This window comes from Acipenser ruthenus, chromosome 20, assembly GCF_902713425.1.
Source record: "Acipenser ruthenus chromosome 20, fAciRut3.2 maternal haplotype, whole genome shotgun sequence".
In the NCBI taxonomy this organism is placed as follows: Eukaryota; Metazoa; Chordata; class Actinopteri; order Acipenseriformes; family Acipenseridae; genus Acipenser; species Acipenser ruthenus.
The window spans coordinates 27024232-27048019 of record NC_081208.1 but is presented as its reverse complement, the minus strand read 5'-3'; the positions used below and the strand labels follow the sequence as shown (position 1 = coordinate 27048019).

At 36.6% G+C, this 23788-nt stretch overlaps 1 protein-coding gene across 2 annotated transcripts in view; it reads left to right on the top strand.

Annotated features, from left to right (window-relative positions):
- LOC117425861 (A disintegrin and metalloproteinase with thrombospondin motifs 18-like) overlaps nt 1–23788 on the top strand; it is a 51620-nt gene that overhangs the window by 8707 nt on the left and 19125 nt on the right. Inside the window, exons 4-14 of one of the 2 annotated variants that reach the window (XM_058993766.1) lie at nt 8522–8786; nt 9366–9565; nt 10003–10086; nt 10178–10337; nt 10730–10835; nt 14206–14343; nt 14571–14724; nt 16788–16883; nt 17170–17318; nt 20620–20792; nt 23531–23661. In XM_058993766.1, coding sequence (XP_058849749.1) covers nt 8522–8786; nt 9366–9565; nt 10003–10086; nt 10178–10337; nt 10730–10835; nt 14206–14343; nt 14571–14724; nt 16788–16883; nt 17170–17318; nt 20620–20792; nt 23531–23661 — 1656 coding nt within the window. Of the gene's footprint in view, nt 1–8521; nt 8791–9365; nt 9566–10002; nt 10087–10177; nt 10338–10729; nt 10836–14205; nt 14344–14570; nt 14725–16787; nt 16884–17169; nt 17319–20619; nt 20793–23530; nt 23662–23788 lie in introns of both variants that reach the window. The other variant, XM_058993767.1, reaches the window with a different exon arrangement.

Sequence of the window (23788 nt, the reverse complement as noted above, 5' to 3'; positions counted from 1 at the left end):
CTTGCAGTTAAGTCCTGTCAGTATAGGTTCAATTTTTGTACAAGAAAAGGAAAAATCTGGGATATAGGAAATTCCAAAAGTTTTGAAATCAGATTTGTTTGCGTAGTTGAAAATGAAGACTCACAGATATTTACGCTGAATTCTCTTTCATGAATGTTCGCAAGGTGCATTGCAAAGTGAGGTGGTGTTTTTCTTTTCCCTCTCAGCTCTACTTGTTCCAGTATCTGGGAGGTTGAGATTGCAGGAAGCTTATGTGGATTTCCTGTTGGTCTTGCCTCTGTGGCGTTAATGGTCTGTTTTTCTTCATTGGGTACCTTCCCGCTGGCAAGGTGTGCCAACTCCTGCAATGCAAACACCACTGTCATTCTGGGTGGGACTAAGGTTTCAAATCATGATTCAGAGTCACATCGCAACTGTAATCTGATGAGCCGCCACAATAATTTCAGTTACCTGACATACTATTGTTCATAGCTGGGTTTCCAGAGCTTTGGTTTCCATGGACTGACAGGGCTAAGATTCACACTCCCAGCCATTAACAGTGCTGTTCTGTCCACAAAGAACTGATAGGCAGACAGGTAGATTTAAATGATACATTATAGATAAATTACATTGGTAAATAGAGCATATTTGCTGGAAGTGTGTTAGGATTAAGCAGCATACAGTAAGCAAAGCGTGTTATGATGTTTTTAGTTAATGGCTGACAGGTCCCGAATCACAAAAATACACTCAAAGATGACAGAGTCTGGGTGGGCATATGGCTGAATTACTAGTCCCTTAAAGGAAAGGCACAGCATGTCTACATGTACCTCATCTCTACTGCTGGTATGCAAGACTGCACAATTACTGATGTTTTACACAAGTCTGTCTTATAGTGAGATTTTTGTAATGCACCTGGTTTTTGGGAAAAAAATGATCTGCTATTTAGAAGAGCTATTGTATTGTAAGAGTTTTTGTACTTCTGCCAGGTAGCAGAATTCCACTCCAGATCCTCAGTCTGGAAGGAGATTAGGACAAGATTCATGAGTGGCGTGCTGATTGTAACCGTTAATTATTATCTTCTGCAGAAGTGAAAGGAAGACAAACAAAGCTTCAGATAGGATGTGTGAGTCATTTATATGGTCTGGATCTCTGCCAGGCATAGCAACACTTATTGTATGCAGTTTCAAAGCAATAAGATCTGTTTTTTTGTATAGGTTATGACCCATATAGCAAATATATATCAGGGTTCGAAATTAACACCCGCCCACCCGCCAAACGGAGGTTAATTTGGTCTGTGGTGAATAAACTTCACATACTTGTACGCCACAGTGGCAGGTACGTTTTTGTACACTTAACACTTTGAATGCCAGCAGCTCTGTGCCAGTGGTGCAAATTTGCGAGTTGGCTAAAACAACAAGAAACTTGAAAAAATTATGTCACCACAATAAGCACCACAATTTCTGCTTTTGATTGGTCTATTATTTAATATATGCTGCCTTTTCAATTTTTTTTTTTTTTTTATCAAATCACATATGAAAGTGATGTTGCCGACAACCAAACAAAACAGAGGAGGCGGGGCTTACGCTGTGAAGTGATAGGACTAGTTTTCCATACAGTTCGTCAGCATCTCTCTCATTCTAAGAATTGAGGTTAGTTTCTGATATTTACATAATTAAATCTAAAAGGATTTTTATAAACAGCGTCTGTTAATAAGATAGTATAAGTATTATCATAGGTCATTCTTTTTAGATGTAAATTGCTGTTAATGAGAACTTGTAAATGCTTACTGCTAAATTAGTTATCATGGCTAGTGCATGGAAAAGTTAATTTCAAGCCCTGATATATAATTTAAACAATTTCTACAGCCACTTGAATTACCCATTCACATGTTCTTCCACAGCCAGTAAACCACAGGAAAAATTTTTGTTTAATTCCAAACAGTATGTCAGACACCTGTCTTAACTAATTAGTGTTCAGCCCCTTTGAATTTGTTGAGTTTGCAAATATAATGGCCATTTTAAATACATTATTTTAATTAACATAACATTGATTATTTTTCATAATGTTAAATCCTTTCCAACCCATACAAGTGGATGGTAGGGCATGCATGCTCTGATAAAGGTTATTGTTTCTATGTCCTTGGCCAATAGTACTGTACACAAATGAAAAGGCACAGGGTCCTTGCATTGCACACCTTTGTACTGTATTTTGTGCAATTTAGGCAAATACTGTATGTCACTGGGAAGTTTTTTTTAACCTTTTAAAGCCCAGTGTCCTTAGTGAAGTGGGCCTTAAGTCAAGTCTAAAGGAATGATCTTCATTTATAATCATAGTAGTAGCAGACTCAGGTTTCATCAGACAAATCCTTTGGAACATCACCCTTTAATCTAGGAGACAGGTTACAATTGATTGTCAAGATGACGAGCCATGTTAGGTTTTGCAGGGAATATTTGTCAGATGTAATCAAAGCAAAAAAGCTTTTTTTTCCCTAAGAAATGCCACATCACACAGATGGAACTTATTTCCTGCACTCAGCACAGCAAATGCATGTACACGTGTTAACTACTGCAAGACTTTGTTACACAATTTATTGGAAAAGTTGGTATGTCTGTGGGGCAAATGGAATACATGTGTGATTATGGCATTCAGGAACAGTTTAATGAGTGAACACGCGGCCAGCTGTGGCTGCACTGCTTTTAGGCTGGTTATATTGCTGGCTTTTGAGATGGGAGGTTGAACAGGACTCCTGAAAGTACAATACTGCAGATGAAATGGGAAATTATAGGGTTACTGAATTACCGAGAACTAGGGGCTTTCACAACTAATGATCCTGCCTAAAATGGACAACTTGTCTCTTGGGTTTGGTCATAAATGTTATATACGGCTTACATGTATAACTTAAATATAATACTACTATACTAGCGTCTATAGCACTTGAGTTGCTTGATAACTTATTAGCTAAAAAAAAATCATTTTCTTTCTTATGGATGGATAAATTAATGTACTGTAAGGGTGCAAACTGCACTTCTTCATTCAAATAATAACCATTCAGTAAATACTGTAATGTGGATAAGAACATAAGTGTTTACAGCACTTTTTTGGTTTATTCACTGTTAACAACTAACTTATTAGCATGTTAACAAATGTTGTTCCTGTTGTCAATGGTTCTTCAGTGCTGTTGTCTTAAAATGTATTTAAACATGTTATTTCAACATTATGCTTGACTTGAAGTTGAGAATCATTAACAAGTGTTACAATCAATTGAGTGGTTTGGAATTTTAATCCAGGTTGATTCTGGAAACCAGCGATTTTCTAAAACAAGCTGGATTGTTATCTATTTAAAGTAAATAATCATAAGTTGAAAAATGCTTTAAGCCAAGTATAGCATGGCAAACACAAGCATCATGTTTTGTAGTCTGTAAAAACTTACTGAAGCAAGCTCTTGTCTATACTTTACTTATGATAATCACTGTCATGGATTAACATATATCTTTTTACAGATAACTATTCCCTATAATTAACCTCTGATAATTATATACCACAATTTTAGATGAACATACTGTAGTAGAAACATTTCCCCATGATTTACCAGTGATAATAACACACACATGGTTCTATGATTAACTTGTAGTCTGTGTAACTACGTACAGTTGTAGTCAAAAGTTTACATACCCCAATGGAAATGTATCATTTCTAGACATTTCTTGAAAACAAATCATCATAGGAAAAATCTTTTGTAGCAAAAGTTATGCTTTTGTGGATGAGGAAAAAAAGTTACAAGAAATAGATCTACAATTATTTATTTCAGCATTTTTTTTTTTTTTTGCAATGCTAATTCAAAAGTATTACCCTTTGATGCTATGATAGTATTGTCTACAAGGTGCTAGCAATTTCAATATGATAATGCAGACCCTAATTCTAGAAGAGTTAAGAAAATGCTAGATTGTAGGTGAACATTTCTCAGAGAGTATAAAAGGGTTAGGCATAGGATGATTGCTGTCATTACCAATAAGTCAATACGGGAAAAAGTAAAGAGCTATCTGATGACCTTAGGCAGAAAATTATTTATTGTTATAAAGCTGGAGAAGGATACAAGAAGATTTCCAAGCATTTGAATATCCCAATTTCAAGTATTGTTTCTAAATAAACAAATAGTAGTAATATCAAGAAGTACAAGACTCATGGTACTGTCACAACGCTCCCTCGGTCTGGAAGAAAGAAGGTTCTTTTACCAAGAACAAGTAGAAGAATTGTGAGGAAGATTAATAACAATCCGAGATTGACTGCCAAAGATATTCAAAGTGAATTGGCTGCAAGTGGGACTGGGGTTTCCATTTCAACCATAGGTCGGGTATTGCATGGTGAAGGTCTCAATGATTGCAGGCCAAGGAAAAAACCACTCTTAGGAAAACGTCACAAGACAATTTCTTAAAGTTTGCAAAAACAGCATTTAAATGATGGATATGAGTTCAAGTCAAAGGTTTTGTGGAGTGGTGAAACAAAAATTGAGCTATTTAATCACGCTGATAGTTATATATATAATATATATATATATATATATAAATGTCCAATTCTATATGTAAACATGCCCCCAACATTTATGGTGAAATTAAAAATAGAATGTGTCTGCAGTTGTTTATATACATTTTAACAGTAAATACATTTATATTGACATTTCACCATGAGGAAATACAAATACCTTAATTGAACTAATAATATGCTTAATTATACCTTTTTGATTGTTCTCATCTCCTAAAAAGTTGTTGATTTCAAGTTACTAAAGTTATAAAATGGTATAGTTAACTTAAAATCTCCAATTATTTAAAAGCTGAAAGCAATTAAAAAGGTCTAATTAAACTAATGAATAGTTAAATTAAGGGTTCAATTAAGTAATTGAGAATTCAGTTGGAATGAAAACCAGAAGACACAGGGGGTCCCCAGGACCAAGATTGGGAAACCCTGATCTTGATCAATCAATCAATCAATCAATCAATCAATCAATTTTATTTTTATATAGCACCTTTCCTGTAAAACATCTCAAAGTGCTGTAAACTGAATACAAACCCTAACCCTAACCCCAAGGTTCTTAATTTACTTAATTTAAAAAACAGAAATGACTCTAGTGTTTGCTTATTTTCAAAGAAGTAAACTTCCATGTTTTATTGTAGAGGAATGAATATTGTAACTCAAGGTGGGCATGTTATGCTTTAAAATTAATTGTTAACTGTTGCTACTGTCTAAACTCATCTTATTGGTTGATTTTTGGCACCTAGCCGCATCTGATATTTTCAAAATGCTGAGCTATCTGGCTGGATTTGTCTTTCACTGTCATTTGACTCTCTAAAGTTATCTTTAAAATGTTGGCGGCAAACAGTGTTATGTTGATTAATTATCTGTCAAGAGGTCTGGTTCCCTTAAACCTTTCACATCGTGTTCCTGTCGTTTGTAGACAGTGATTTGACCATGCAACACTTCCTGGGAAAGTGTTTTTAATACAAGGGTCTTTGAACTATCATTCAACTGCTAATGGTTTGTTCAATGATTTAAGAAACCCTAAGCCTCTGCTGAACTGATAAGACAATTCTAAAGTGCTCATGTTATTTATTGAAGAACAAGTCAAATCTATACCAATTTTTAAACATGCCAGTTTGTTTAAAATGTTTATTACCATAGTTAGTACCCACACTACTGGTGTAGTGCTAGATGAAGCAACAAATATGAGAGTGATACAATACAGTGCTCTGCAATTACATGCTGTTTTGGTCTGTGCAGAACCCGTTAATGGAACGGTCTAAGCTGAAAATCTCCATCACCAGGTCAAAGGAGGCAGTGGCATTCTGTTCCTGTTGTAATGCTCTGAAGCGTTAGTCTTTTTGGCCAAGTTATTCATAATTAATTTGCTGTCCCAGCACACCAGATTCAACTGATGCCTCTTTTTTATTATTCGGTGGGAGGGGTGCACACTGGGAAGGCAGGAAATGTTTCCACAATAAGCCCTTGCGTTTCCCTTTGTCTTTTGTCTGTTTACTTTACCACCTGCAAGGCAGTGAAAGTGGGATTGGGAGTGGAAGGGACGAATGAATGACTGACTGAATGGGATGCTATTCCCTCCCACAAGGAATATGAACAGTTCAGCTAGATGTGGTGACTTAAAGCATAATAGTACAGTCTTGAAAACAATTTAATTGTGAACATTCATATTGGGGGTATTTGAAGGTGGTTTGATGTCAACTTTAACCATTTAAGATGAAACCAAAAAGGACATTCTTTTACACAAGTATCAGAATACAGGGCAAAATGGATGCACCCTGTCTCTCTTCTGTGTCCCGGGTGGCAGGGTAGCGGATGATTTGTTATCAGTATGCACCATTACAATTAGCGCTATTTGAAAAGAGGCAAGGGTGTGGCAAAGTGTCTTACAATTATATCCTTTGTGGTATCCTTTTCTGTTAACTTTGCCAACAATGACTACTTTCCAGTATTGCTTGATGAATGAATCTATTCCAAGCATGAGATGTATCTTGGCTTTGTTGATTACTGAGGATTTCTTGAAAGCATGTACTTTCCTGTGGCTTGTTTAAAATGATTGAGAATAGACACTTGTTTTTCTTTTGTTTTTAAATTTTCTACTTGTGCAGACTTCACAGACTGATTGCCATGGAATTTTTTTTTTTTTTTTTGCTGAGTTGAAAGATGAGATTCATGACCGAAGGGGTCATCAGCTTCTTCATGTGCCAGTTAAAAACAAAAAACCTAAAAACAACACAAACTATAAAAATGAATACAGTTTGTGAGTCACACGGCAAATCTTTAACATGCAGTCGTCTGGTCAGTTAAACCAGGCTGAATTAACCAATACCATTCATTGCTAGCATACATTACATCAGTACTTTAGAAATGGAAGGTTTTATAGCATTCACATTATAAAGGTTCCAAACTGCCAGCCTATTAAAATAAAAAAAAATAAAAAAAAGTTAATAAGCTGTTTTAAGTTGGTGGCTTTGCATCTATGGGATTAACCATTTAAAAAACAAAATAAACTTGTAAATTGTGTAAGTAAAACACCCTAATACTAAAGTGTTTATTGGTTAAGTTTAAGAGTTCTTAAAGAGTAAGTAGTCGGATTCCGAAAAAAATAAAGCGTTACACCTCCCCACGTGTTGCTGTAACTGTTTAAATAATATACCTGTAATTTTTATTTTCATTGTTAATATCCTGACAACTTTTTACACTTTTAGTTTTTATTTAATATTTTACAGAAACACAACAATTACAAAAAACAGTAAGACAAATATATAGTCTCCTGCTTCAATGACGTATCCCATAGCCGATCCATTAAACCACAGTGGAATCATGTGTTCTGATGTGTGACATCTGGCCTCAAACTTTATTTATCACAGCTGAATGAAAATCTCAGCGTGCCTTTCTAAAGTCGATACTTTTAGCTAACATAAACACATCAAATCACTTCAGGGATTAAGAACCTGTGTGCATTAGTTCTTTGACAGAGAAAAAACAACATTGGATCCTTTCAGTCAACATGGTTTAAATTAGCTTAGAAATGGTCCCCTTGAGAGGGCGGTGTAGAAATAAAAACCCTTTTAACAAAAGAAAAGCATAAGCATTTACTGCTGAATATCTGCTCAGTGCTCAAATCAAATCAATAAAACCCACAGATGCTCAGCTATCAAGCCAGACTACGGTACAAGATGATTTTTATATCTTATCTGAGATTGAGAGTGTTATTTTTCCTAAAAAAAATAAAGTCCACCCTTGCCAACCTTTGGATAGTCTGGGAGTGCTCAAAGAAAGCAGTTCTTGGGTAAAGTGTACAGTATATTTAGCTTTAGGCATTTTGTGTTTTAAAGCCTCTCAAAGCATTACATTGTTTTGTTACATACTGCACATACTTTGTATAAATATTCACCACGTTTGAATCCTCAGGAATGCTCACACCTTTGAGTTGCATAACTGGCAGTTTCTTCCCATAGCTTTAAAACCTGCTCACACTGTCTGAACTTCATGTTTTGAAGGAATTTGGTTGGATTGGTTGATGCAGCCCTGTGCAGAACTGGGTGCTCAGTTTCAATGTGCACACGTCCTGGCTCGGTATGATTCAGGATTTGATCTAAATTGTGCTGAATTAAAATCCAGCACAACCAACTATGCATTCTGGTCTGATAAAAACAACTGCCACTGTAACCAAAGCCCCAATGTTATCTTTTAATTAATAACCTAACCCAAAACTAGAACCATATCTTAGCAGAATCTGAAAGCATGTTTTTTAAATTATAAATATATACCTTTGGATATAAATATCCACAAACCTGTAGGGTAAAGGGGTCTATTTAGAAGGAAGTGCAATGTCAAAGGGAGATTTTCAGAGATGAATAAAATAATTTCAGTGGTATAAAACGCACAAGAAACTGCAAAAAATGTAATTGTTAATTCTTATAACTGTTTTATTCCTCTTTGGTTCAGAATAGGGCTTGTAATGCCATTTCTTTTCTTCACAACTGGTAACTCTTCCTCTGTTTACTAGTCAGGTTTGATAAGGATACATGGTGGTGAGTTCCTCATTACACCGCTACCTCAGCGTCTGGCAGTGGAACACAACTACACCTCCCTCCCCGGGCATCACCCGCACGTGCTGTACAAGCGATCGGCTGAGCATACCATCCATCGCAGGCCAGCAGACAGCAGCTCCTACCAGGGTCACCATTACCTGCCCCACGGCCACCTTCACAAGAGAGACTACCTGCACGGGAAGTACCAGAGACAGCACTTCTGTGGACGGCGCAAGAAATGTATGTAAGGGAACTTTTCTCTCTTAACTTTTTTGAATACAACAGAAACTGCTTTGGAGGGCATTAGACCATCAACCCGTATTACATTTGTTGGGGTATGCTTGAAAGCGACGTTATGAAGTGCAGTTTTAAACTTTTTTTTTTTTCATTACAAATCACACAGTTTTGCTTTATAAATACGAATCTAACTATTCTAATAACTACTGTACAGTTATGGCCAAAAGTTTTGCATCACCCTATAGAATTAATTAATTCTGCTTCATAAAGATGAATGAAATGTGTTTCTTTGATTACATGATGTTAAATAAAATATCTAAATTATGTTCATATTGTTTATTTATTTATTTTTTTCTTTAATTATGTCTTAATCATAAAATTCTAGGTGATGCAAAACTTTTGGCCATAGCTGAAATGGAAGCCCTAGAAACGGATCCAGATTGAACTTGTGTGCAATAAATGATTGTGAATATTTCCTGTCCTTTCATCAGCAGCAGCCCTCTTATCAGGGATGGTTCTGGTAATTAATATTTTTGTTCTTGACACTTTTCCAAAGCACACTTCTCTGGCTTCCCTCTGCAGACACTCCTAAACCTCCCGCGGGGGACCTCCACACAGTGCCCGATGAGTATGAGCAGCAGAGCAGAGCCAAACGCTCTCCTCTCAACCCCCGCAAGCCATCGGGGCTCAATGTGGAGACCCTGGTGGTGGCTGACCGGAAAATGGTGGAAAAACATGGCAAAGAGAACATTACGACATACGTCCTCACAGTCATGAACATGGTGAGCAGTCAGTCACCTGATGCTACCTAGTGGTGTAGTTGCCTGATGTTAAATGTGTATGTGTTATATTAATATTTACCAGAGCATTTAGTACAGATATTTTGGATATATATCGATATTCATATTCATTCATTAACTACTGTAAGATGTTAGGGAGTGTATATTTTTTGTTAATTAAATAAACACTCTACAAAAAATAAAATTTCAGTACTATTGTTTATTTAGTTTAACCTTCTGTATTGAGGGAGCCATTCCTCTATTAAGTTTATATGTTTCTGGGGTTCAATGCAACCCCAGAGGAGTAAAACTAAATAAAAATATATGAAAACTAAATAAAATAAACAGTACCAATAAGAATAATGTTTGCTACCATGTAGTACTGAATTGAAATTAATTAGATCTCTTGTCCTACAAACCTGCTAATATAATCTCCACAGGTTTCCAGTTTGTTCAAAGACGGCACCATTGGTAAAGATATCAACATTGTAGTTGTCAGTCTTCTTCTCCTGGAACAAGATCCAGTAAGTTGCTTATAAAAATCCATTGTAACATTTCCTCAATGTTAATATTTTTGATCAACACACACTACTGTCTTGTATTGGACGTGTGCAGGTGGGCTTGTCAATAAGCCACCACGCAGACCTGTCCTTGAACAGCTTTTGCCAGTGGCAGTCTGGCCTGATTGGGAAGAATGGGAAGCGTCATGACCATGCTGTGCTGCTCACTGGACTGGATATCTGCTCCTGGAAAAATGAGCCTTGTGACACACTTGGTAAGGAAACATGGTGTATTGTTCTGACTAATTCCATTCTGTTTTCATTTCCACAGTGTTATTTCTACTAAACTTCATGCATCTGAAGGAAAATACTCTTGGTACTGCCAATGGGGTCTCTTTTAATGATCTAATTCATCCCCCAGGGCGGATTTATTGATTCACTTGTTAACATTAACTATAAATACAGTTAAATGACCAGGTGTATACATTTTTAGATCAACCACTGTTTAGATCATTCAAATAGCATTGTTTAAAGACTCCCTTTATTGGTACTTTTTATGTTATTCTACATAAAATGATGTACTGCACTTATACTGGACTTCCCCAATTGTAATATCAGCACAAGGTCTGTATTTATTTATACAAATGTGTTTTCTTTATTTCTACAGGTTTTGCTCCTATAAGCGGGATGTGCAGTAAATACCGTAGCTGTACTATAAATGAAGACACAGGGCTTGGCTTGGCTTTTACCATTGCACATGAATCGGGGCACAAGTATGTCCTTTAATTAACTTTAAATGTTGCATCTGTGAGTTCAATCAGCAAATTGTTATTCACAGGTACAGTTACTTGTGTAAAGCAAGTCTACACAGCTGTTTACATTATACAAGTTAAGAGTTGGCATTTGTGTCTGTCTGTTGATGCAACATAATTTGACATCTGATAACAGCTACATGGAGGCATGATCTTTTGGTTTTCTATCACTGATTTTTTTTCAGCAACAAATTGACAGGACTAGAGGGGAAACGAACACTGCAGCAATGGATGCACTGTTTCCTCTGTCCAAAATATAACAGCACTCTAAAAGCATAAGGCATACATCAGTATATCAACAGGTACTTCTCCTGTTGACTCCTATGTACGGAATAAACAGTGTTATCTTTCTTTTATTGATAGATTTACAAGTCCAAATAGTAACCCTACACAACAGTGGATAAAAAGACTACCTGTGTTCTGTTATGTAATCCAAAACCAACACGCTGCGATACCCCTTTATGATGTCAAAATGAGCAAGTCAAAATAGATGTCATAAAGCCTTTAGATATGAGCATCTCTGAGCCATCAGTAACCTAAACTATTTTTATCATTAATTTTACTCGCATCCTAAAACATTCTGCACCTGTTTACATGGCAAGGCTCTGTGTTTGATCCTTTATTGGGCCTAACTGCCCTGATTAAATTGCACCGAATGAAACACTATTGATCTGGACTTTCTTACTTAGTTAATACAAGTTTAAGAGACATCAGCGTTTTCTGGTTGGTCCTATAACTCTTATTGAGAAGTGACAGGTGCTTGCAAAGACACATTGGCTGGGTTTACATGCCAGTGAAAGTCGACTCTACAGTCATGACTGTGTGACGTTGTCACGCGAATACATCGTGAAACAGCAAAAGGACGTATTTTTAGCAGTGCAACTTTAAAGGCAGGGTCAATCGTGATCTCACGATAAAAATAGCTGTAAAAACCCATGTAAACCGGAGCTTGTGGCTCACTAGGTTTCAGCAGTCAAGATCTCGTTCTTCTACAAAACACACACGCGCGCACACACACACACACACACACACACACACACACACACACATACACACACACACATACACACACACACACACACACACACACACACACACTGTGCATTTATGGACTACTTCAACACTAGAACCGCCGCGGTTATACTCATAGCTCTTGGGTGGCTGCATGGTGAGTCTGCAGTTTGAAAAAAAGTGGTCAGCTTGACGGCACACGCTTCGGAGGACAGCGTGTGTTCATCTTCGCCCTCCCGAGTCAGCGCAGGGGTGGTAGCGGTGAGCCGACTGTAATAAAATAATTGGCCATTCCAAATTGGGAGAAAATAATAAAAAATAATTGGCAACGACTAAATTTTATAAAAAATTTAAAAAAAATGAAAAACTATAATAAAATAAACATTTCAAAAGAAACTATTGTGTAAACAGGTTTATGTATATACCAAACTGTAAAAACAAAAGTAGTTTTTAATCTAAAACAAAAGTAACATATGATTTCTGTTGCGTGTGTGTCACTCGCAGCACAGAATCCAGGTTGAGCTGCTGCAGCCTGCAGCTTTGCTGTTTTCTGATTGAAATGTTTCTGCTGAAGTGCTGTGGCTAGCTTCAAGATGAAATCTCTCCTATTGATACCCAGTGCATTTCTTGTATAAAACGAAGGAATTGATGGCTGCTAGGCAAAGTAGAGATAACAACAGGCTTGTGCGTGTGTATATATATATATATATATATATATATATATATATATATATATATATATATATATATATATATATATAGTAGAATATGGTAGGTTCTATTCAAAATAAAAACATGTATTGTAAAAGGCGGTTCTAGTGTTAATGAAATTTAACTTTTAGATGTTCCACAAACACACGCACACACACCACAAATATAAATTCTAAGTAGTAAAACTTGTACTTAGTAGAAATTATATTTGATATACCTTTGTGTGTGTGTGTGTTTGTGTGTGTGTGTGAAATATAACAAGACAAACAAGTAGCTAATTCAGAATGTGTGCAACTTCATAATTAATTTCTAATGTTAAATGTTTTTATCTTCATGGCAACGCATGAAGCTCTCCTCACGATATTCAGAGTTGTTCTTTTCCTACTTAGTAAGCAGACACTGACATTTAAATATGGATTTGAGTAATCTGCATTGGTACGGCCGATATTCTTCCAAAATCAGAACTACACAGCAACGCATTTCCTGAAAAGTACGGCAAAAACTGTCATGACTTGTGCATGTAAACGCCGCCAGTGTAGCATCTGAAATAATATTGGTATCCATACACAACACAGAGAGATGTGGGAACAGATAGAAACATGGGTTTATCTTATCATTTTGAGACTCTGGGATTTACAATATACATCCACAATTCTTAAGTCATGAAATCTGAATACAATTAAACTAATTTTGGTCCAGAAGACAAAAGTTTTTATATGGCATTTTTAAAATGTTTGTGTAATATAGTTTTTGTTTTATAATTATATACCATGTATAATATGTTGTAAAAAGTGGTTTGTATATTAAAGATAAAAAGCTATCTTCACTACTTTTGTCCTTAACTAAAAATTGTGCATGCAAAGGCTAGACAATTGAGTATTCCATGCATATTAAAAACAAAAGGCTTTGTAATGTTCGGGAACTTCACTTTGAACTTGAACAAGTGTTGAAAAGGTCCCGTAATCCTCTGTTTCATTACGGTGGCTTGTTTAACAAGCTCCGTCCCTTAAGTAACATGTATCTAAATGAGCCTCATTCATTTAGAGGTCTAGATCAAGGTTAACTCCTTAAATGTAATCGCTCTAAAAATCTTAAGAAGTTTAAAGTTACTCTGATGAATGGGGTTTGTAGGAATTATGCGGAGAAGACTTTGTCCTAATTTAGACTGACAGTTTTGATGTGTAACAATAATCCATTGACACAAAAGGGGGCCCTGTTTTCATGTCTTGTTAGTTAGCTGGCATGTCAGAGAAGTCAAACAGCACTGTGGACTATGAGTAAGCATTGCACTTGATCTGTTGGATAAGGAATTGTGAGATTTTATAAAAATAAATATTTGCAACACACGCATTACCAACACAATAACATTCATAGTTTGAATGCATTGGGGATTAGAATCACAGTGTGTATTCATATATGTGATGTATGACATTAACTGCATTCATTTAAATCCCTCATTAGGTAGTTTTGACCCTACACAGAGCAAACAAATTCTCCTCACTTACAGTAGGTCTGTGGTAATCATGTAGGAACCTCCTGAGCATGTTGTTGGCCACCTCTTCCTGCTCTGTCATGTCTTGTAAAGCTCTACCTCCCCTGTATGTTCCAGTTTCGGTATGATCCACGACGGTGAGGGGAACGTATGTAAGAAGGCTGAAGGGAACATAATGTCCCCGACCTTGGCTGGAAACAACGGCGTCTTCTCTTGGTCTGCCTGTAGCCGCCAGTATCTCAACAGGTTCCTCAGGTAGGCCCAATCCAGAATGGACTGCTTTCTTCTGATTATCATTGCACTAAATTTACCAAACACCAACACATTCTTCCAAAAGGGGACCAAGCAAAGGGATTCCACCATACTATGTTTCTTTTTCCAGGCTGTAAGTTTCAAACCGGTGAAAATCCATTGTAGGTTTTGCTTGTGCATGATTGAACCAAACCGTTTTTCTTTTAAATATGCAGTATGTTTTTTCACAGTACAGCTCAAGCTTCTTGTCTTGTTGATGACCCGAAGCAAGTTGGACAGTATAGATACCCGGACAAGCTCCCAGGGCAACTGTATGATGCTGACACACAGTGTAAATGGCAGTTTGGCACAAAGGCAAAACTCTGCAATCTGGACTTTGTAAAGGTACCTGCTTTCAACATATATGACCAAAGCCTTTCTTCTCTAAAAATGTGAACTTTATTATAGTTCAAAATAACATTTGATCTATCAACTTTTTTATTCAAATCTAATAACCATTATCAGAATGCAAAAAGGGTTTAAAAAAGAATACATCATAGTGAGCCACAGCATTCAAAGCAGGACTAGTTTTTTATGTATAATATAGGACCAACATTATTATTATTATTATTTGTTTATTTAGCGGACACCTTTATCCAAGGTGAGTTACAGAGACTAGGGTGTGTGAACTATGCATCAGCTGCAGAGTCACTTACAATTACGTCTCACCCGAAAGACGGAGCACAAGGAGGTTAAGTGACTTGCTCAGGGTCACACAATGAGTCAGTGGCTGAGGTGGGATTTGAACCAGGGACCTCCTGGTTACAAGCCCCTTTAACCACTGGACCACACAGCCTTATAAATCATGTCCAACATAAAGTTAAGCCACTGCTGCTCCTACAACATGCATTAGAAGACACGAATAAGGGGTGAGTATAAGCGTGAGCACTGGCAACTCAGTTTCGTAGTGGTTGTGTGACAAAAATGGGCTGCACACCATTAGCATACAAATACTCAGTACATTGCACTTCTATGCATTTATTAACATGCTAATTCAAATGCTAATGCTAATACTCAGGGCTAAAGGGAACACAGGCTTGGGAAAACAACAATTCTGCCAGGTCCAAATTCAGTAATAGCCATACAGTATATCCCTATCCCTTTGCCTCCACATCCTGAATTGCAGCTTTAGTCTGTGATTTAAGCTACTGCATGAACGACGCAACTTCATAATTAAAGGGATTTTAGCTATCTCACAGCAGCAGTTGCTGGGATTCAGACTGTATAGTCTAAGAAGAAGAGGGCTAATTGGCCGTGCATTCTTATGAACTCAGTGCACAAACCAAGCAGCCTCTCCAGCGTTAGATTAGCGCTCAGTGGGACCGGCTTTGAAAACTGACTTTTGTTGCCAGATGCAATCGGGCGGGGTGCCAGGTGGCACTTATCCAAGGCATGGTTTAAAGCTTTTCCTCTTAGATTATTAAAGAGTCATTTATTTTGAAGAAGATTAACATGTAATAGATGTTGCCGGTTTGCCAGATTTATTTCTCGTTCTTTTTAAACACCAACTGTAGAGTTCTATTTTGATGTCTGAACCTGTGTGCCTTCTGTATCAGAATGTGTCTTTAACAAATGGCAGAAGTTCTGTATTTAGACATTCCTCCAGACAAGCAGCTAAAACAAATAACAGCTCTACAGGGAAGGCTATCTCAAGATGTGTGCAGGCTTTTAAAGGCATCAAACCTGGGTTGTCAAATAGTGACAGTGACATAGTGAAAACTGTCTAACAGGATGAATCTAAATACTATTCAGTTTTTTTTTAATCTGTTCTTATATCTTGCCAAATCTTTTTGTCATTATTAATTACGCCAAAACTTTATTATTATTGTGGGAAAAAGTATGAATCCAAGATTAAATTTGATATATACAGTGTATATATATATATATATATATATATATATATATATATATATATATATATATATATATATATATATATATTTTGTTGTATTGTATTAAAATACCCTGGGAACATTTAAGCATGGCTGTTTAATTGGATGATCTGAGAAGCTGGTTGAAATCCAAAGCATAGCAGTTGTGTTCATCTCTAATTTAGATCTGGATTACAACTAAGCAGTCATAATTTACAGACCCCCAATTAGCAGTTCACATCTAGCCAAAACATAAACCACCATGGAGTTCAGAAGTGCCATTATATAAGGACATTTTCTTTTGTTTTCCCACTAAATCGCAATGTTGTCATCATATACCTATATATTTGCAGTGTTTCATTGTTTCCCATTGCTTTGTATTCTATCTCTATCTACCGGTATAAACTGGTGTTTTTTTTTTTTTTCAAAATAAAAATTTTAACAGCAGCTTCTATGGAAGATGTTTTGACATTAAGGACAACTGTAAAGCATAGCTGGGACCAACTATTTGATGATTCAATTCTTTATATCTTTTAGGATATCTGTAAGTCACTCTGGTGCCATAGAACAGGTCACAGGTGTGAAACTAAGTTTATGCCAGCAGCAGAAGGGACCATCTGTGGACAAAACATGGTGAGTTATACATACAGTATATATTTAGGAAAGCTAACTCCCAGTGGGAGGTCCTTCTAAGAAATAGCTGTATAGTCTTTCCTGACCACTAACTACACAAATTAATTAGATAAAAAAGGGAACAATAACAAATTTGAAATAAACAATAGCAATCAAAGAATAAAAAAATAATGCTCTAAAGAATGCTTTATTAGGCTAGCACCCAAAGCCAGGCAAGATATGATCTCTGATGGGAAAGCTGCTGTTAGCTGATATTGACACCCGTTTTCTGCTCTTGTTTTGATAGTGGTGTCGGAGAGGCCTGTGCGTGAAGTTCGGGGATCATGGGCCCAAAGCTGTCCACGGTCAGTGGTCCCAGTGGTCAGAGTGGTCTGAGTGCTCGAGAACCTGTGGAAGGGGAGTAACATACCGCGAGAGACACTGCAATAGCCCAAAGTAAGTGGATATCTGGAACTGTGTCCTATCATTCTCATGCTATTTTTATAGTTGATGCATCTCTCTTTAGAAATTCAACAGTAATGAACATATTGTTGTTGCAGTTATTAAAAATGAGCTCATATGACCTTTTTATGTTAATCCCAACAAAATGCCACCTACGCTGTTTTGAGATGTGTGGTTTTGCTATTCCAGCAAGGGCACCTCATGGGAGCTTTCTAGAAATTCACATACTGTGTAAAAGACTATTCTTTATAAATGTATTTAAGTAATTAAAGTAACAATGTTATGAATAAGGCTGGAGTTTGAGTAAACTAATGCAGGTTTTAATTGGCAGCAGAGAAACTGCTCTGCTGAGTCAGCCAAAACAAATTAGAAATGACAGATGATAATATTTAAGAGACTTACCAGCAGTGTTGTAATAAATACCTGTAGACCACTCCTTTATGGTCTGAAAGGGTTTCAGGACTTACCTTAACCTACAGTTGCTCATCCCAGCTACGTTGGGTACAATGAACCAGAAAAACACAGCAATGTGAGCCCATGGAAACAAATGCTGTTAACAGTGCTTGGCCTAAAAACCTGTGTTAGCTCAAACAGGATTATAGAATAGCAGTAATACACCACAGATGTGGAGTGGTATAGCTTCAATATCAAGTTTGAACTGTAGCTGGAAAATCCTGTGCATAAAACTCTTGATGTAGGTTAAATAAGGTGGCTTTCTAGAAAATATTGGTCTTCAGGATCCAAATTAAATTAATCTGCTTTACATACTCTGGGGGCATCATCCCCTAAATGTCTGTGGCTATTTCTGCTATAACAGTTTAAATCTCCCTTGCTGCCACAAATTTAACATCATTTATCAGCTTTCCAGGAGGTATTACATGACCTTTACATCTCTTCCACTTGAGGCCAAATCAATTTATTCTACTGATTAATGACAGCAATAATATTGCTTCACTACACTTCTGAGGGAATCCTGGTCAGATCCAGTTTCTTTTTAATCCAGACTAGCTGCTTTACTCATTATTTGTCAATTGTATATGTATTTTATTAAACTCAGGGACTGAAAACAGGGTTAAATTTTTCAAGTTAGATATCTAACAAAGTGTTGTTGTAGTTCTGTAAGTAATCAAGTTCAGAGTTTCAAATTTAGCCTGGGGGGAATATGGAAGTGATCTGCCAACACCATAACACAGTGAACCTGCAGGTGCCATCTTTTGGATGTAAAAGTTAGAAACTTTCAGCATGGTAGACAATGAGGACAAAGACAAATCAGCATGCAAATAAAAGCGTACTTCTCTGCCCTAGCATGTAAACAGGGTTTCTTACGACAAAGGCATGCATCCCAAAAAACGTGCCTTACATGATGTAACCCTTAACAGGTGCTGGTGAACTTAACTTGTTTTCACAGTGTAAGCGTCAGTCACTTTTTGGAAGCTGAGAAGTGTATCACAGATTAAACATGGCTGAAACTTGTCCCACCATGCTATTTAATGGAGAAAAGTAGTCACTGTGCTGTTTGGTATCATTGTGTGCACCACACTGAACATGGACCAGAGAAAGCAAAGGAGAGAGTTGTCTGAGGAGATCAGAAAGAAAATAATAGACAAGCATGGTAAAGGTAAAGGCTACAAGACCATCTCCAAGCAGCTTGATGTTCCTGTGACAACAGTTGCAAATATTATTAAGAAGTTTAAGGTCCATGGAACTGTAGCCAACCTCCCTGGGCGCGGCCGCAAGAGGAAAATCGACCCCAGAGTGAACAGAAGGATAGTGCGAATGGTAGAAAAAGAACCAAGGATAACTGCCAAAGAGATACAAGCTGAACTCCAAGGTGAAGGTACGTCAGTTTCTGATCGCACCATCCGTCGCTTTTTGAGCGAAAGTGGGCTCCATGGAAGAAGACCCAGGAGGACTCCACTTTTGAAAGAAAAACATAAAAAAGCCAGACTGGAATTTGCTAAAATGCATATTGACAAGCCACAATCCTTCTGGGAGAATGTCCTTTGGACAGATGAGTCAAAACTGGAGCTTTTTGGCAAGTCACATCAGCTCTATGTTCACAGACGAAAAAATGAAGCTTTCAAAGAAAAGAACACCATACCTACAGTGAAACATGGAGGAGGCTCGGTTATGTTTTGGGGCTGCTTTGCTGCGCCTGGCACAGGGTGCCTTGAATCTGTGCAGGGCACAATGAAATCTCAAGACTATCAAGGCATTCTGGAGCGAAACGTACTGCCCAGTGTCAGAAAGCTCTGTCTCAGTCGCAGGTCATGGGTCCTCCAACAGGATAATGACCCAAAACACACAGCTAAAAGCACCCAAGAATGGATAAGAACAAAACATTGGACTATTCTGAAGTGGCCTTATATGAGTCCTGATCTGAATGCTATCGAACATCTATGGAAAGAGCTGAAACTTGCAGTCTGGAGAAGGCACCCATCAAACCTGAGACAGCTGGAACAGTTTGCTCAGGAAGAGTGGGCCACACTACCTGTTAACAGGTGCAGAAGTCTCATTGAGAGCTACAGAAAACGTTTGATTGCAGTGATTGCCTCTAAAGGTTGTGCAACAAAATATTAGGTTAGCGGTCCCATCATTTTTGTCCATGCCATTTTCATTTGTTTTCTTATTTACAATATTATGTTGAATAAAAAATCAAAAGCAAAGTCTGATTTATTTTAAATATGGAATAAACAATGGTGGATGCCAATTACTTTTGTCAGTTTCAAGTTATTTCAGAGAAAATTGTGCATTCTTCATTTTTTGTGGAGGGGTACCAACAAATTTGAGCACGTCTGTACAGTGGAAGCATGCCTAGAATGCTTTCATTTGAGAAACAAAGGTTACATGCTCTACAGAGGAATTGAATTGAGATAATATCTGTAAAATCAAGTTAAAGCACCACTGTAGACTGGAGGATATTGGTATGTATAACTTGGAGTTTTTTCCAGGATACTTGCCTAAATGGAAGAATAAAATGTGAGAGGAACTGGCATGTGTTGTAAACATAATCCTTATTAAAGAATGCTGTGACTATTATACTTTAAAGAATCATCATTTTTTCTTTTTTTATTATGTCTCCCTACTATGCATTTGCTTTAATAATGGATTACTATTTTTTTTTTTGTTGTATACTTTATTACACTTTTATAAACTTTTTCAAGCTTTTTCCAGGAAATATTCACACGTACATACTGTATATAATTTAAATATATATATATATATATATATATATATATATATATATATATATATATATATATATATATATATATATATATTGCTTTGTCTCTAGGCCACAGTATGGTGGGGACTTCTGCCAAGGTTCCACTCGCTTATACCAGCTGTGTAATATCAACGCCTGCCAGCCCAACAGCGTGGACTTCCGGGCACAGCAGTGTGCCGAATACAATAGCAAGCCCTTCAGGGGCTGGTACTACAAATGGAAACCCTACACAAAAGTAAAAGGTACAGTCACTTTATAATACCTACTTCTACAGTATATGCGTGTGTGTTTATGTGCATTTATAAATTACAGAATGTCTTTCATCACATGCATTTTATGTTGTACAGTGCCAGTAATGGAGATTATTAACTACTTAAAAACACAAAAACACAGTTATAATGTCTTGGGAACAACAATAAAAGGGAACAACAACAAAAAAGTTACATGCATTTATGATGCGAATTTGCGAACAGACTTTTCTTGTTCCCAAAGTTTTCTTATGTTCTTATGTTCTATGTATGCATAGTTTCCTGTAATATTATTCATACTTCACAGTAACAGATATTTATATAGTATGCATTCTATTAAACATTAACATGTTGGTTCAAAGCAACAAAATGTAATACAGTATATTTTTATGTTTTGTTTTATTAAACATCAAGATGCCTCATGCTAGTTCTTAAGTTCTAAAAAGTGGATTTGTTAAGAGTAAGCTGATAAAACATGTAGTAGCCTGTCTTCACAGAGAGTGAGTTAATAGGCTATTAAAAAGCCTTGGGGACATTTTAACTCCAATAATTATTTTTCTAGGTTAATATTATCCCATTTGAAGCAGACAGCATAACAGATGTAGAAAACTATACACTTTTTTAATTTCAACGATGAAAACGTTCACCTAACCAGTTACACTGATTTTGAATAGATGCCATATTCATCGATCATGCCTTGACTGTCTTCGGTTGTTTTCTTGCATCATCAATGCTCATGCTCATGTAAAAATTCTGGGAAAAGGACAAAATACTCCTTAATTTTCTGTGTTGGTTTGCCTTGTAACATAGATTTGGAGGTTGAATAGTAAATACCAAGCAGTCATATAAATACTGCCAGCCATAGCTTGAAACCTAAGTAGTGTGTCAGCTCTGGTTATGATGCTGGCAGCAACATACAGTGGTGCTCAAAAGAACTTTCATCTTGTGGTTTCAGCTACTTAATCAATCATTTAACTATCTGAATCTAGTTACTTTCAATAGCATAATGTTCAATGACAATACATATATATTTTTACCATTTGTACAAAATAACAGTAATAAAAAACTCTTCCACTTGTCTACACAGATCAGATGTAACTGTTCAAAACCATTTTACATGTTCTTAGATGTTATCGTAAAGTGTTTTTGAATATGCATCACAGGGATTTAGAGTTACTGTTGGTTTGACTGAGGCATCAAAAGGTAGAGTCTTGCCCCGGAGTAACTGAGCGCTTAAGCGCTGAGCATGGATTCAAAACCTGGATTTTTTGGCTGAGATTTGTCACTTTATCTCCCTGACCACATGGCCTCTCGCTCAAATGCACAGAATCCTGAAAGGTTTTGATCAGTACAAACAATAACCTAAACACTGCATAGTGATCACGCTGCATGTACCAGAATAGTGTAACAGAGAGTTAAAGCATGTGGTGTCAACAAAATAATTCCAGTAAATCTTACCTAATATATATTTCTATAATTTCATTGGTCTCAGATTTTCCTTTCTATATCTTTTAAAGCAAATAAGTGGCAAACATTTAGAATGTAGAAATATATACTATTTAAAAAAAAAATGTTCAGGAAGAGTCATTGCCTAAAAAAAAAAAAAAAAAGTTCAGAATTGTTTTACCTACAAGGACTCACATTCCCAGAATGATTACTACCTTTTAAGATGTGGTCTTTATAGATTTACAGTAATGTGTTTGCATAATTAGCCATTCAACAGTATATACTGTATACATATAGTATCTGTGGGTCCTTTATTACTAAACTTGTCGTTTTGTTTTTATTTATTAATTAACATTAGTTCAGTATATGCTTCTGTTTCAAATGCTGTCATTTAAATACACATTTGTCAGCTTTTGGCCACAAGGGTAGAAACTGGTGCTAAAAATCTGAAGGGAGAAATATATTGGGAAAACTAACTTAGCATTTTTATTTTTCCTAATGTCAAGACTTTATAACAGAATTTGTATTACGCATTTAGCATTAGCGTCACCTTAATTTAATACACCCTCCCCATAGTAGGGAATAAAATAGCAGTAATCTAAAACCGAACATGGTAATGCTCAGCTCATTAGCTTTGGCAATGTGAACCTGAGTACAGCCAAAAATGTACAAGTCACCAATTGCAGACCCCAGCTGAATGGCTCAAGCAATGGAGCTGCACATGATTTGGCAGGGAGGTGATGCATGGAAATGAAAATACACCTGGTATAACCAAAATACCTGGGGTATACTGCCCCGAGCACAAAGAAAACATCAAGAGGCACCCAACATGACTCAGTACATACCAAATGAGTTAGCCAAATCACCATGTGTCCATTGATCATACAAGGTACTGATGTGCTACGTTTACATAGTATTGCAGTTTGCGTGCAATGTTCTCATCAAGTTCATTTCTAGCTATTTATGGAGTAACAGTGAAGAGCTATTGCTATTGGTGGAAATTCAGACAACATTTTGTATTGAGGCGTTCTGCATAGTGCATAGGTGGCCGTTATGCAGTAGGAATCACAATCCACAGGAGTATAGCATATAGATTTTGTTTGGATGTTGGGCCAAATCTGAACCTATACCTCTTAGTTCCTGACAGATGACATCACACATGACTTGTTTGATCATACCCTTATTTCATAGGTCATCCTTGGTTATTTAAAAAAAAAAAAATAATAATAATAATAATAATAATAATAATAATAATAATAATAATAATCTTTTTTTTTCTTTTTTAGTGGAAGACATTTGTAAACTGTATTGCATAGCAGAAGACTTTGAATTCTTCTTTGCAATGTCGAGCAAAGTTAAGGATGGGACCTCCTGCTCTGATCACATGCACGATGTGTGCATTGATGGGATCTGCGAGGTACTGTAAACCCCAGCTTCTTCAGATATCTTGTATTCCTGTTGTTCCATGCATGTGGAAGTATGTATAGTTTAATCACATAAGCAATGGCCAATGGAATGAAGACAGCTGGATGCCTGCTGATCAG